This window comes from Ranitomeya imitator, chromosome 3 (assembly GCF_032444005.1).
Source record: "Ranitomeya imitator isolate aRanImi1 chromosome 3, aRanImi1.pri, whole genome shotgun sequence".
Classification (NCBI taxonomy): Eukaryota; Metazoa; Chordata; class Amphibia; order Anura; family Dendrobatidae; genus Ranitomeya; species Ranitomeya imitator.
Window position 1 is genome coordinate 57552568 of NC_091284.1, and position 12184 is coordinate 57564751.

Consider the following 12184-nt stretch of genomic DNA (forward strand, 5'->3'; position numbering starts at 1 on the left):
TATTGCGGGCTAAAAAATCATTTTTGAGGAAAGAAAAATGATTTATTTATTTTCACGGCTCTGCGCTATAAACTTCTGTGAAGCATATAGGGGTTCAAAGTGCACACCACACATCTAGATAAGTTCCTTGGGGGGTCTAGTTTCCAAAATAGGGTCACTTGTGGGGGAGCTCCAATGTTTAGGCACACACGGGCTTTCCAAACGCGACATGGTGTCCGCTGAGGATTGGAGCTAATTTTCCATTCAAAAAGTCAAATGGTGCTCCTTCCCTTCCGAGCCCTAGCGTGCGCCCAAACAGTGGTTTACCCCCACATATGAGGTATCGGTGTACTCAGGAGACATTGCCCAACAAATTTTAGGATCCATTTTATCCTGTTGCCCATGTGATAATAAAAAAATTGAGGCTAAAATACAGTTTTGTGAAAAAAAGTACTTTTTCATCTTTGCGAATCAATTTGTGAAGCACCTGAGGGTTTAAAATGCTCACTATGCATCTAGATAAGTTCCTTGGGGGGTCTATTTTCCAAAATGGGGTTACTTGTGGGGGAGCTCCAATGTTTAGGCACACAGGTGCTCTCCAAACTCGAAATGGTGTCCGCTAACGATTGTAGCTAATTTTTCATTCAAAAAGTCAAATGGCACTCCTTCCTTTCCAAGCCTTGCTGTGTGCCCAAACAGTGGTTTACCCCCACATGTGAGGTATCGGTGTACTTAGGAGAAATTGCCCAACAAATTTTAGGATCCATTTTACCCTGTTGCCCATGTGAAAATGAAAAAATTGAGGCTAAAAACAGTTTTGTGAAAAAAAGTACTTTTATATTTTTACGGATCAATTTGTGAAGCACCTGAGGGTTTAAAGTGCCCACTATGCATCTAGATAAGTTCCTTGGGGGTCTAGTTTCCAAAATTGGGTCACTTTTGGGGGAGCTCCAATCTTTAGGCACACAGGGGCTCACCAAACACGACATGGTGTCCGCTAAAGATTGGAGCTAACTTTTCAATCAAAAAGTCAAATGGCGCTCCTTCCCTTTCGAACCCTGTCGTGCGCCCAAACATTGGTCCCCCTCCCCACATATGGTGCATCGTCGTACTCAGGACAAATTGGACCACAACTTTTGGAGTCCAATTTCTCCTTTTACCCTTGGTAAAATAAAAAAAAATTGTTGCTAAAAGATCATTTTTGTGACTAAAAAGTTAAATGTTCATTTTTTCTTCCATGTTGCTTCCACTGCTGTGAAACACAACTGAAGGGTTAATAAACTTCTTGAATTTGGTTTTGTGCACCTTGAGGGGTGCAGTTTTTAGAATGGTGTCACTTTTGGGTATTTTCAGCCATATAGACCCCTCAAACTGGCTTCAAATGTGAGGTGTTCCCTAAAAAAATGGTTTTGTAAATTTTGCTGTAAAAATGAGAAATCGCTGGTCAAATTTTAACCCTTATAACTTTGTAGAAAAAAAAAATAGGTCAAAATAGGCTGGGTCATGAAGGGGTTAAGGTGCTTGCCCCATGTTGAAAACAGAAGTTAAGCTCAACTAGCCAGACACCAAAGCAATGTGATACACATTATTGTTTAATAAAGAAAAACAAGGCGCACAACCGTAAATCAGATAACAGGGAGGTGCCAAAAGGCCGGTAGTAAAAGACCATATGAACAAAAAGAGAAAGAAAAGGACTACCGTAAAGCCCGCACACTACACCAAAGTAATATATGAAAATATTTTATTAGGTACACAAAACAGCAAAAAACATATATAAAACATAAGTAAAACCAGAGAAATGGCACCCCACTCATGGACCCCCTAGCATACAAAATAAATGGTGTGATAACAATAGATACAAATATGTAAGCATATAAATATAAATATATAGTAGTTATCAAAAACCATGTAGGCTAATACAAAAGCATCTGGAATGGCACATATATAAAACCCCCTATAGTGACCATATAGCGTACAAAACGCTCAGCCACGGCTAATAAAGTGGCTAAAGTGCATTCTACTCGGACCTATATGAGCCTATAATAGAGAGTGAGTCATATTCTGAAATAATCCGAGAGGCGGGCCACCGTTGCCCATAGAGCAAGAGGGTTACGGCGATACGCGTTGGTCGCGCCCCACTCTCATTTTCATCTGGGGCCCCCTCATGGTTGGTATCTCCCCCTTTTGCTGGCCTGCTAGTGGCATTCTTATTGTGTCTTTGACATCGGGCTCTGCGCCACTTCTGGCGAAAATATCACTGGGGCCGTGTTCTAGGGTCTCTTCATCTGTGCTGGCCTGACTATTTGTTCTCTATGGGCAACGGTGGCCCGCCTCTCGGATTATTTCAGAATATGACTCACTCTCTATTATAGGCTCATATAGGTCCGAGTAGAATGCACTTTAGCCACTTTATTAGCCGTGGCTGAGCGTTTTGTACGCTATATGGTCACTATAGGGGGTTTTGTATATGTGCCATTCCAGATGCTTTTGTATTAGCCTACATGGTTTTTGATAACTACTATATATTTATATTTATATGCTTACATATTTGTATCTATTGTTATCACACCATTTATTTTGTATGCTAGGGGGTCCATGAGTGGGGTGCCATTTCTCTGGTTTTACTTATGTTTTATATATGTTTTTTGCTGTTTTGTGTACCTAATAAAATATTTTCATATATTACTTTGGTGTAGTGTGCGGGCTTTACGGTAGTCCTTTTCTTTCTCTTTTTGTACACATTATTGTCTGTGACCAAAGGATTATGCTGCATTTACGGCATGTCTGATTTTCTTTGATCCCCTGATGTACCCTAATACTATCAAAATAAAAAAATAGTGAATCAAACTCCCCCTTATCACCCCCTTAAATAGGTAAAAAATAATAAAATGAAGAAAATGTATTTATTTCCATTTTCCATTAGGGTTAGAGTTGGCTAAAAGAGTTGAGCTAAAGTTAGGGTTCAGCTAAAGTTAGGGTTGGGCTAAAGTTAGGGCTGGGCTAAAGTTAGGGTTGGGGCTAAATTTAGGGTTGGGCTAAAGTTAGGGTTGTAGTTATGGTTGGGATTACGGTTAGGGGTGTGTTGAGGTTAGGATTGTGGTTAGAATTGTTATTAGGGGTGTGTTGGGTTTAGGGTTGGAGTTAGAATTCGGGGGTTCCACTGTTTAGGTACATCAGATGGTCTCCAAACGCAACATGGCGCCACCATTGATTCCAGCCATTTTTGCATTCAAAAAGTCAAACGATGCTCCCTCCCTTCTGAGCCCAAATAGTGGCTTTCCCCCACATAACACACTACAAATTTTGTGGTCCTGATACCCTTGTGAAAATAAAAAAATTTGGTTCCAAAGTAAATTTTTGTGAAAAAAGTAAAATGGTTTTTTTTTTTACTTCCACATTGCACACCTTGAGGGGTGCAGTTTTTAGAATGTTGTCACTTTTGGGTATTTTCTGTTATTTTAACCCCCAAAACCTACTTCAAATGTGAGGTGGTCCCTAAAAAAAATGGTTTTGTAAATTTTTTTGGAAAAATGAGAAATCGCTGGTCAACTTTTAACCCTTATAACGTCCTAACAAAAAAAAATTGTTTCCAAAATTGTGCTGATATAAAGTTGACATGTGGGAAATGCTATTTATTAACTATTTTGTGTGACACCCCTCTCTGATTTAAGGGTACAAAAATTTAAAGTTTTTTGCCAAATTTCCGTTTTTTTCATAAATACACGCAAGTTATATAGAAGACATTTTACCACTAACTTGAAGTACAATATGTCACAAAAAAAAAACAATCTCAGAATCAGTGGGATATGTTGAAGCGTTCCAGAGCTATAACCTCAAAAAGTGACAGTGGTCAGAATTGTAAAAATTGGCTTGGTCATTAAGTACCAAATTGGCTCTCTCACTAAGGGGTTGTGTCTTGTTTGCCAGAGGGATCAAATACTTATTTCTCACTGAAAAATGCAATATATAACACAACAAATAATGACAATAGTATAAACTATAATAAAATAAGAAGAAGAATGTAAAATCACTTACCAGGGGGGTATTTACATATGAAATTGTGCTTCATATTACACCGGTCATCATTCCACTGGTAAAGATAAGGGCCTCCAATACCAGGATTTGCTGTTGGCTGATGATACATGACGACACATGCTTCACTACCACAAGATGGCTCATCTTCATACCATTTCCTACCAATGTACACAAATATTTCAACTCATATGTACTTAAAGTCAATGTGTCATAAAATATGACATACAGTTAGAGATAAGACATTATCTGCCATTCATAAGTGTCAGCCACAGCTTACCGCTTCTCCCTCTCTGCACAATGACCTCTACACAACTTATGTTGCATAGTCACAACTCTCCAACTGAAGTCATATATATATATATATATATATATATATATATATTTATATGTACTAATAATATACAATATATATAGACTACAGCAAAGAGTATATGTATATACACATATATGGAGCAGATTCTTATACTCTGTTGAAACCTAAACCACTGTTCATCCTGAGTTTCCAGGTTTATAAATGTACTCAAAGGTGGGGTTGAATATATACTCAAAAGGGTTTTCTTATCTTGGTAATATATGACCCCTTCACAGCTAGGTGATAGTTTGCTAATTGAAAAGGGTTCAACTTCTCCGACCCTCTGGGTTCTGAGATGACCTTTGAAAATGTACAGGTGGCAGCACAAATTCACCACTAGCACTTACACCCTTTATGGTCTACTAGATGGTGGCCCGATTCTAACGCATCGGGTATTCTAGAATATGCATGTCCACGTAGTATATAGCACAGTCACGTAGTATATTGCCCAGCCACATAGTATATTGCCCAGCCACGTAGTATATTGCCCAGCGATGTAGTATATTTCTCAGCCACATAGTATATTGCCCAGTTACATAGTATATTGCCCAGCCACATAGTATATTGCCCAGCCACGTGGTATATTGCCCAGCCACGTAGTATATTGCCCAGTTACGTAGTATATTGCCCAGCCACGTAGTATATTGCTCAGCCACGTAGTATATTGCTCAGCCACGTAGTATATTGCCCAGCCACGTAGTATATTGCTCAGCCACGTAGTATATTGCCCAGCCACGTAGTATATTGCCCAGCCACGTAGTATATTGCCAAGTGATGTAGTATATTGCCCAGCCACATAGTATATTGCCCAGCCACATAGTATATTGCCCAGCCACGTAGTATATTGCACAGCCATGTAGTATATTGCCCAGTCACGTAGTATATTGCTCAGCCACGTTGTATATTGCCCAGTCACGTAGTATATTGCACAGCCCATGTAGTATATTGCCCAGCCACGTAGTATATTGCCCAGTCACGTAGTATATTGCCAAGTGATGTAGTATATTGCCCAGCCACATAGTATATTGCCCAGCCACATAGTATATTGCCCAGTCACGTAGTATATTGCTCAGCCACGTTGTATATTGCCCAGTCACGTAGTATATTGCACAGCCCATGTAGTATATTGCCCAGCCCAGGTAGTATATAGCAATGTGGGCATCATATCCCTGTTAAAAAAAAGAATTAAATAAAAAAATAGTTATATACTCACCTTTCGGAGCCCCCGGATCCAAGCGAAGCGGTTCCCGACGCTCGTCGCACTCCGGTCTCAAGAGTGCATTGCGGACTCGCGAGATGATGACATAGCGGTCTCGTGAAACAGCTACGTCATCATCTCGTGAGATCACAGCATGGACCGGTTACCGGAGCATCGCGAGCGGGAAAGGCCTGCTGTGCATCCGAGGGGCCGACGGACGGTGAGTATATAACGATTTTTTTTTTTTATTATTATTTTTAACATTAGATCTTTTTACTCTTGATGCCGCATAGGCAACATCAATAGTAAAACGTTGGTCACACAGGGTTAATAGCAGTGTTAACCGAGTGCGTTACATCGCGGCATAGCGCAGTCAGTTAACGCTGCCATTAACCCTGTGCGAGCGCTGACTGGAGGGGAGTATGGAGGGGGCACTGACTGTGGGGAGGAAGGAGCGGCCATGTTGCCGCCGGACTGTGGCCATCGCTGATTGGTCATGGCTGGTTTGCGACTTGGATTTCCATGACAGATAGAGGCCGCAACCAATGAATATCCGTGACAGAAGGACAGACAGACAGACAGACGGAAGTGACCCTTAGACAATTATATAGTAGATGAGACTGCTGAAGACAGTGGGGCACTGTACATGGCTTTCTCTGGCAGGCATACGTGATTAATGCTGTATTCCGGCTGTCCATTCATTGTCCATGGGCCTGTCTGAAAAATTTCTGTTCTCCAGAAACACTATCAATGCTTCATTCTGTGTGTTTCTGAGCCTTGTTTTTTGGAATTCATGGGGTTCCAAGTGGTCAAATTGGCAAATTATCATCTGTAGATATGTGATAACCTTCATTGTTGGGAGAAACCTTGTAAGCTATACAAACATACACATGTATACATTTACAGAATCATATACTTAAACACACTCATACATACATTACATACATAAATTCACATGCTTTCTCACATGGTTATTAGTAGAGGGTTGGGCACGGCCAAACCTATAAATCTCTCTCTTCAGTTTCCTCTGTAATTAATCTGTCTGGCAACTGTAAATCTCACTTGTAGTGTTAAGGTACCGTCACACTTAGCGACGCTGCAGCGATACCGACAACGATCCGGATCGCTGCAGCGTCGCTGTTTGGTCGCTGGAGAGCTGTCACACAGACAGCTCTCCAGCGACCAACGATGCTGGTAACCAGGGTAAACATCGGTAACTAAGCGCAGGGCCGCGCTTAGTAACCCGATGTTTACCCTGGTTACCATCCTAAAAGTAAAAAAAAACAAACACTACATACTTACCTACAGCCATCTGTCCTCCAGCGCTGTGCTCTGCACTTCTCCTGTACTGGCTGTGAGCACAGCTGCCGGAAAGCAGAGCGGTGACGTCACCGCTCTGCTTTCCGGCTGACCGATGCTCACAGCCAGTACAGGAGGAGTGCAGAGCACAGCGCTGGAGGACAGACGGCTGTAGGTAAGTATGTAGTGTTTGTTTTTTTTTACTTTTAGGATGGTAACCAGGGTAAACATCGGGTTACTAAGCGCGGCCCTGCGCTTAGTTACCCGATGTTTACCCTGGTTACCAGTGAAGACATCGCTGAATCGGTGTCACACACGCCGATTCAGCGATGTCTGCGGGGAGTCCAGCGACAAAATAAAGTTCTGGACTTTCTTCCCCGACCAGCGACAGCACAGCAGGGGCCTGATCGCTGCTGCCTGTCACACTGGACGATATCGCTAGCGAGGACGCTGCAACGTCATGGATCGCTAGCGATATCGTCTAGTGTGACGGTACCTTTAATCTTTCACCGGCAGATGGCAGCTTTACATACAGATGAGCTGGAAGGGGCGAGGCAGTTTTAAAGGGAATGTACTGTTGAAAATAAGCTACTTAAAGTAAATCTAGTTTTTGTGCTATATGTACTGTATGTTTTGTGCTATATGTACTGTATGTTGTTTTTATATCACATTAAAAAAAAAGCTAAATTAGTAGTCTTGCAATTTTCACACTGGCAACTAGGGCTCGATTCGAACTTCCTATAGTTTTGCAAGAGTTTTCTGCAGGCTCCTATCATCAGAGGTAGGATTATTATGACAGGTGAGGTGACACGTCTATACACATTTGGTAACACATTATCCATCAATCCCTATAGAGGATGTCACACATTCCCCTCCTACCCAACCTGTACAATGGACTTTTCACATTCTCATTAGATACTTCAGTATAAAAGATGGGGTCTGAGGCAATCTATTGCTGCTAATGTGATATTTTTTGAAAATTGCAAGATTTCTCATTTTTATTTTTAATAAAGATTGTGATATGAAAATAAACTTGATGCCAAAGCTTTTTACTAAATACATTTAACATAAACATCAGGTCTAAGCAATAGTTCAGTTTCTGATGACACATAACTTTTAAGCCATCTACTGACCTCCCTAAATCTGGCTCCCTCTCCGTGGATGGCACCATAATAACACCCAGGCAGCAGGCACGCTGTCTGGGTATTATGTTTGACACCAATCTTTCCCTCACATCCCATATACAGTCGCCTGGTCTCGCTGCTTACACCTAAAGAACATCTCTAGAATCTGTCCATGTCTCATCATGGAAACAACAAAAACCCTCATTGTTGCCCTCATCCACTCCCGCCTGGTCTACTGCAACGCTCTATTAATTGACCTCCCCCTCACCTGACTTTCCCCTGTCCAGTCTATCCTTAATGCAGGAGTCAGGGTCATCTATCTGGCTAATCGGTAATCGGATGCCCAAACATTATAGGATCCAATTTAAACTGCTTGTCCTTACCCACAAAGTTCGCTACAGTGAGGCCCCCCTACATCTCCTCCCTCATTTCTGTTTATCGATCTAACCGCTTGTTATGCTCCGCAAATGACTTTTGACTAACATCTGCACTAATCCATACCTCCTACTCCTGGATCCAAAACTTCTCGTGAGTTGCACCAATCCTCTGGAATGCTCTACCCAGTAGCGTAGCTACCGAGGGGCAGAGGGGGTGGTCGCCTGGGCCCCGCTCTCTGAGGGGGCCTATGTATTGCTCAGAGCGGGGTACTCAGGTCACCGAGCAGCGTGGGATTCTGGGGGTCACGGGATGGCGGCTGTGCCAGGTGCCTGTGCTCTGGGGACAGTGAAACAGGAATTAAAAATAAAAAAATAAATAGGAAAACAAAAATTAGGAAAAAGAGATTGTGATGCCAGTTGGAGTGTTTGGCTGTAATATGGCCGGCACTGCAGATGATCCCTGGGTGGTAGGAGATGATGGCAGTGCAGTTGTTTAACCCCCTCCAACTATGGCTGGCCTCCAGGATAGTGATAGAAGTAGATGGTGCAGAGTAATAAGGCAGGAGACAAGGAAAGTCACTTTACCATTTACTGAAGTCCAAATACAGGTGCTTTATATTGTATAGAGTCTGCTAATGGGGGCCTGCATTATACCATATAGAGTCTGCCTATGGGGGGGCCCACTCAGAAGTCCCCCCTCGAATCAAAACCCTAGCTATGCCTCAGGTACAGTTTTAGGTGCTCCCTAAAAACACATCTGTTTAGAGCAGTCTATCACGTTCCCCAACCAAAATCCTTTTATATATATATATATATATATATTTTTTTTTTTTTTATGTTTTTATATTGTCTTCAATAAAAATGTTATTTTTAGTACCATAGTGTGGATCAAGTCTATCTTTTTGGTCACACTGTCTGTGAGTGACATATAGTTAGTTGGTACTTCACCCTCCGTTTGGGAGGTATGAGTGCTATATCTTGTGAGCAACTTATTGTGAATATATATATATATATATATATATAGCCCATTCACTTTCTCTGAACACAATTCTCCATCAAACTCCCCGCAACCAAAAGCACCACACATACTGGCTGGTGACTACCTCATGCAGCCTTTATCTACCCCCCATTCCCTCAAGATGACTGGACCAATGTTGTAAATAAGCACCTGTACTTTGTATCTCCCCCACCTCATTGTAGATTATAAGCTCTCACGAGCAGGGTCATCATTATTTTTGCCTTAACTATTGTATTATCTTTAATGTTGTTACTTATGACTAGTGTTGAGCATTCCGATACCGCAAGTATCGGGTATCGGCAACCAGGCAACCCCCACATGTACTTATGCTGGCTAACAGATGTAAATCATTCAGCTGCGGCAATAAAAACTAAATCTCCGAGCACTAAAAAATACTCGGAGGACACCCAAGCATGCTCGAGAAATCTAGAGTAACAAGTATATTCACTCATCACTAATAATATTACTAATCCTTATTTGTATAGCGTCAACATACTCAGAGGACCCCCAAGCATGCTCGAGAAATCTCGAGTAACGAGTATATTCGCTCATCACTAATTACACTGGCATGGACTTTAAGAACAGTTTTAGACTAATTCGAGGGTGCTGAATTCAAATCTGATCTTATAATTTCTCTATCACATCACGTTTTTGCGCTATAGGTATATAGCCCATTTTCATGAATTCCATGATTAATATAAGTAGTGTATGAAAAGTGCCGGTTTATACGGTTCACTAAGGTAAATTTAGTTTTCATTTAGTCTCCCAATAAATGTGAGAAAATCTTTATCTTTGTTTTCTTTGAACATGCATAATTCCCAATTGTTATGATAAGAAAGTAAACAAACAGTTTTCAACGTACACAACAGTCGTGTGCAGGTACTGTGTTTTATTTATTGAAATTTTCAATGAATTTTGATATTTATTGTTTTTGTCCTGCTGTTTTTCTCTTTTTTGTTTGTGAATCATTACCTAAGGTGTGTGTGTGCGTGGGGGGGGGGGGGGAGGGGACAGAAATTCAATGAACAACTCAGGTAGCTAACAACTTTTATTTTTATCTTGTATGTCTCTGCAGGATGTGTTTTGCTGATCTAACAATGGCCTCTACATCTCGCAGAAGACAGTGCTCAAATGATCCAAATATTTTTGTTACTTCTGTGGAAACTTTACTGTGAAGACTCATTACTGACTTTGTTACGAGGGTGTATTTTGCGTACTTCAAAGTAAAACTTGGAGTCAAGACAAGCATTGGGCTCCGCACAAAGTGTGCACAACCTGTACTGAGAGCTTGAGATCATGGTCCCAAGGAAAGAATGCTAAACTTCAGTTTGGAGTTCCTATGGTTTGGAGAGAACCAAGCAATCATTTAGAAGACTGCTATTTCTGCCTTGTCGATGTAAATACCCGAGTATCCCTTCAGCTATTCGACCAGTTACCCATAGTCACCCCCCGACGAAGGATAAAATCCGAAACGCGCGTCGAGGTGTGCAATTACAGGACGTGGCGATTCCTAAAGGTAGATATAGATCCCCCATTTTATGCACATTGCACTTTTTGGTTGTATTGAAATACTTAGTTGTGATTCACTAAATGCTAATTGCTCTTTGGCACATTGCACTTCTATGAGTAATTTTATCCCAGATTCTGATACACTCTTGGTATATGAATTATTTGAATACACAACTTTTTAAATTATATATTGTACACTATTTTACATCCACACTTAAGCGAATTAACCCCTTTCTGACATCGGACGTACTATCCCGTCCATGTGGGGTGGGCCCCTATGACCACGGACGGGATAGTACGTCCAGCGCGATCGGCGGCGCTCACGGGGGGAGCGCGGCCGATCGCGGCCGGGTGTCAGCTGCCTATCGCAGCTGACATCCGGCACTATGTGCCAGGAGCGGTCACGGACCGCCCCCGGCACATTAACCCCTGGCACACCGCAATCAAAGATGATCGCGATGTGCCGGCGGTATAGGGAAGCTTCCCGCAGGAAGGGGGCTCCCTGCGGGCTTCCCTGAGCCCCCCGCAGCAACGCGATGTGATCGTGTTGCTGCGAGGGTCTTACCTCCCTCCCTGCCTGCTCCAGGCCCGGATCCAAGATGGCCGCGGATCTGGGTCCTGCAGGGAGGGAGGTGGCTTCACAGAGCCTGCTCAGAGCAGGCACTGTGAAGGCTGCAGCGCTGCATGTCAGATCAGTGATCTGACAGAGTGCTATACAAACTGTCAGATCATTGATCTGTGATGTCCCCCCCTGGGACAAAGTAAAAAAGTTTAAAAAAAAATTTCCAAATGTGTAAAAAAAAATAAAAAAAATATTCCTAAATAATGAAAAAAAATATATATATTATTTCCATAAATACATTTCTTTATCTAAATAAATAAAAAAAAACAATAAAAGTACATATATTTAGTATAGCCGCGTCCGTAACGGCCCGACCTATAAAACTGGCCCACTAGTTAACCCCTTCAGTAAACACCGTAAGAAAAAAAAAAAGATGCAAAAAACAACGCTTTATTATCATACCGCCGAACAAAAAGTGGAATAACACGCGATCAAAAGTACAGATATAAATAACCATGGTACCGCTGAAAGCGTCATCTTGTCCCGCAAAAAACGAGATGCCATACAGCATCATCAGCAAAAAAATAAAAAAGTTATAGTCCTGAGAATAAAGCGATGCAAAAATAATAATTTTTTCTATGAAATAGTTTTTATCGTATAAAAGCGCCAAAACATAAAAAAAATGATATAAATGAGGTGTCGCTGTAATCGTACTGACCCGAAGAATAAAA

The 12184-nt window shown here is 41.7% G+C and overlaps 1 protein-coding gene across 2 annotated transcripts in view; it reads right to left on the reverse strand.

The window, feature by feature from the left end:
• Positions 1–12184, reverse strand: part of CHODL (chondrolectin) — a 148878-nt gene that overhangs the window by 12208 nt on the left and 124486 nt on the right. For both annotated transcript variants that reach the window (XM_069760886.1, XM_069760885.1), the window contains exon 3: positions 4015–4172. In XM_069760886.1, coding sequence (XP_069616987.1) covers positions 4015–4172 — 158 coding nt within the window. The remainder of the gene's footprint in view (positions 1–4014; positions 4173–12184) is intronic.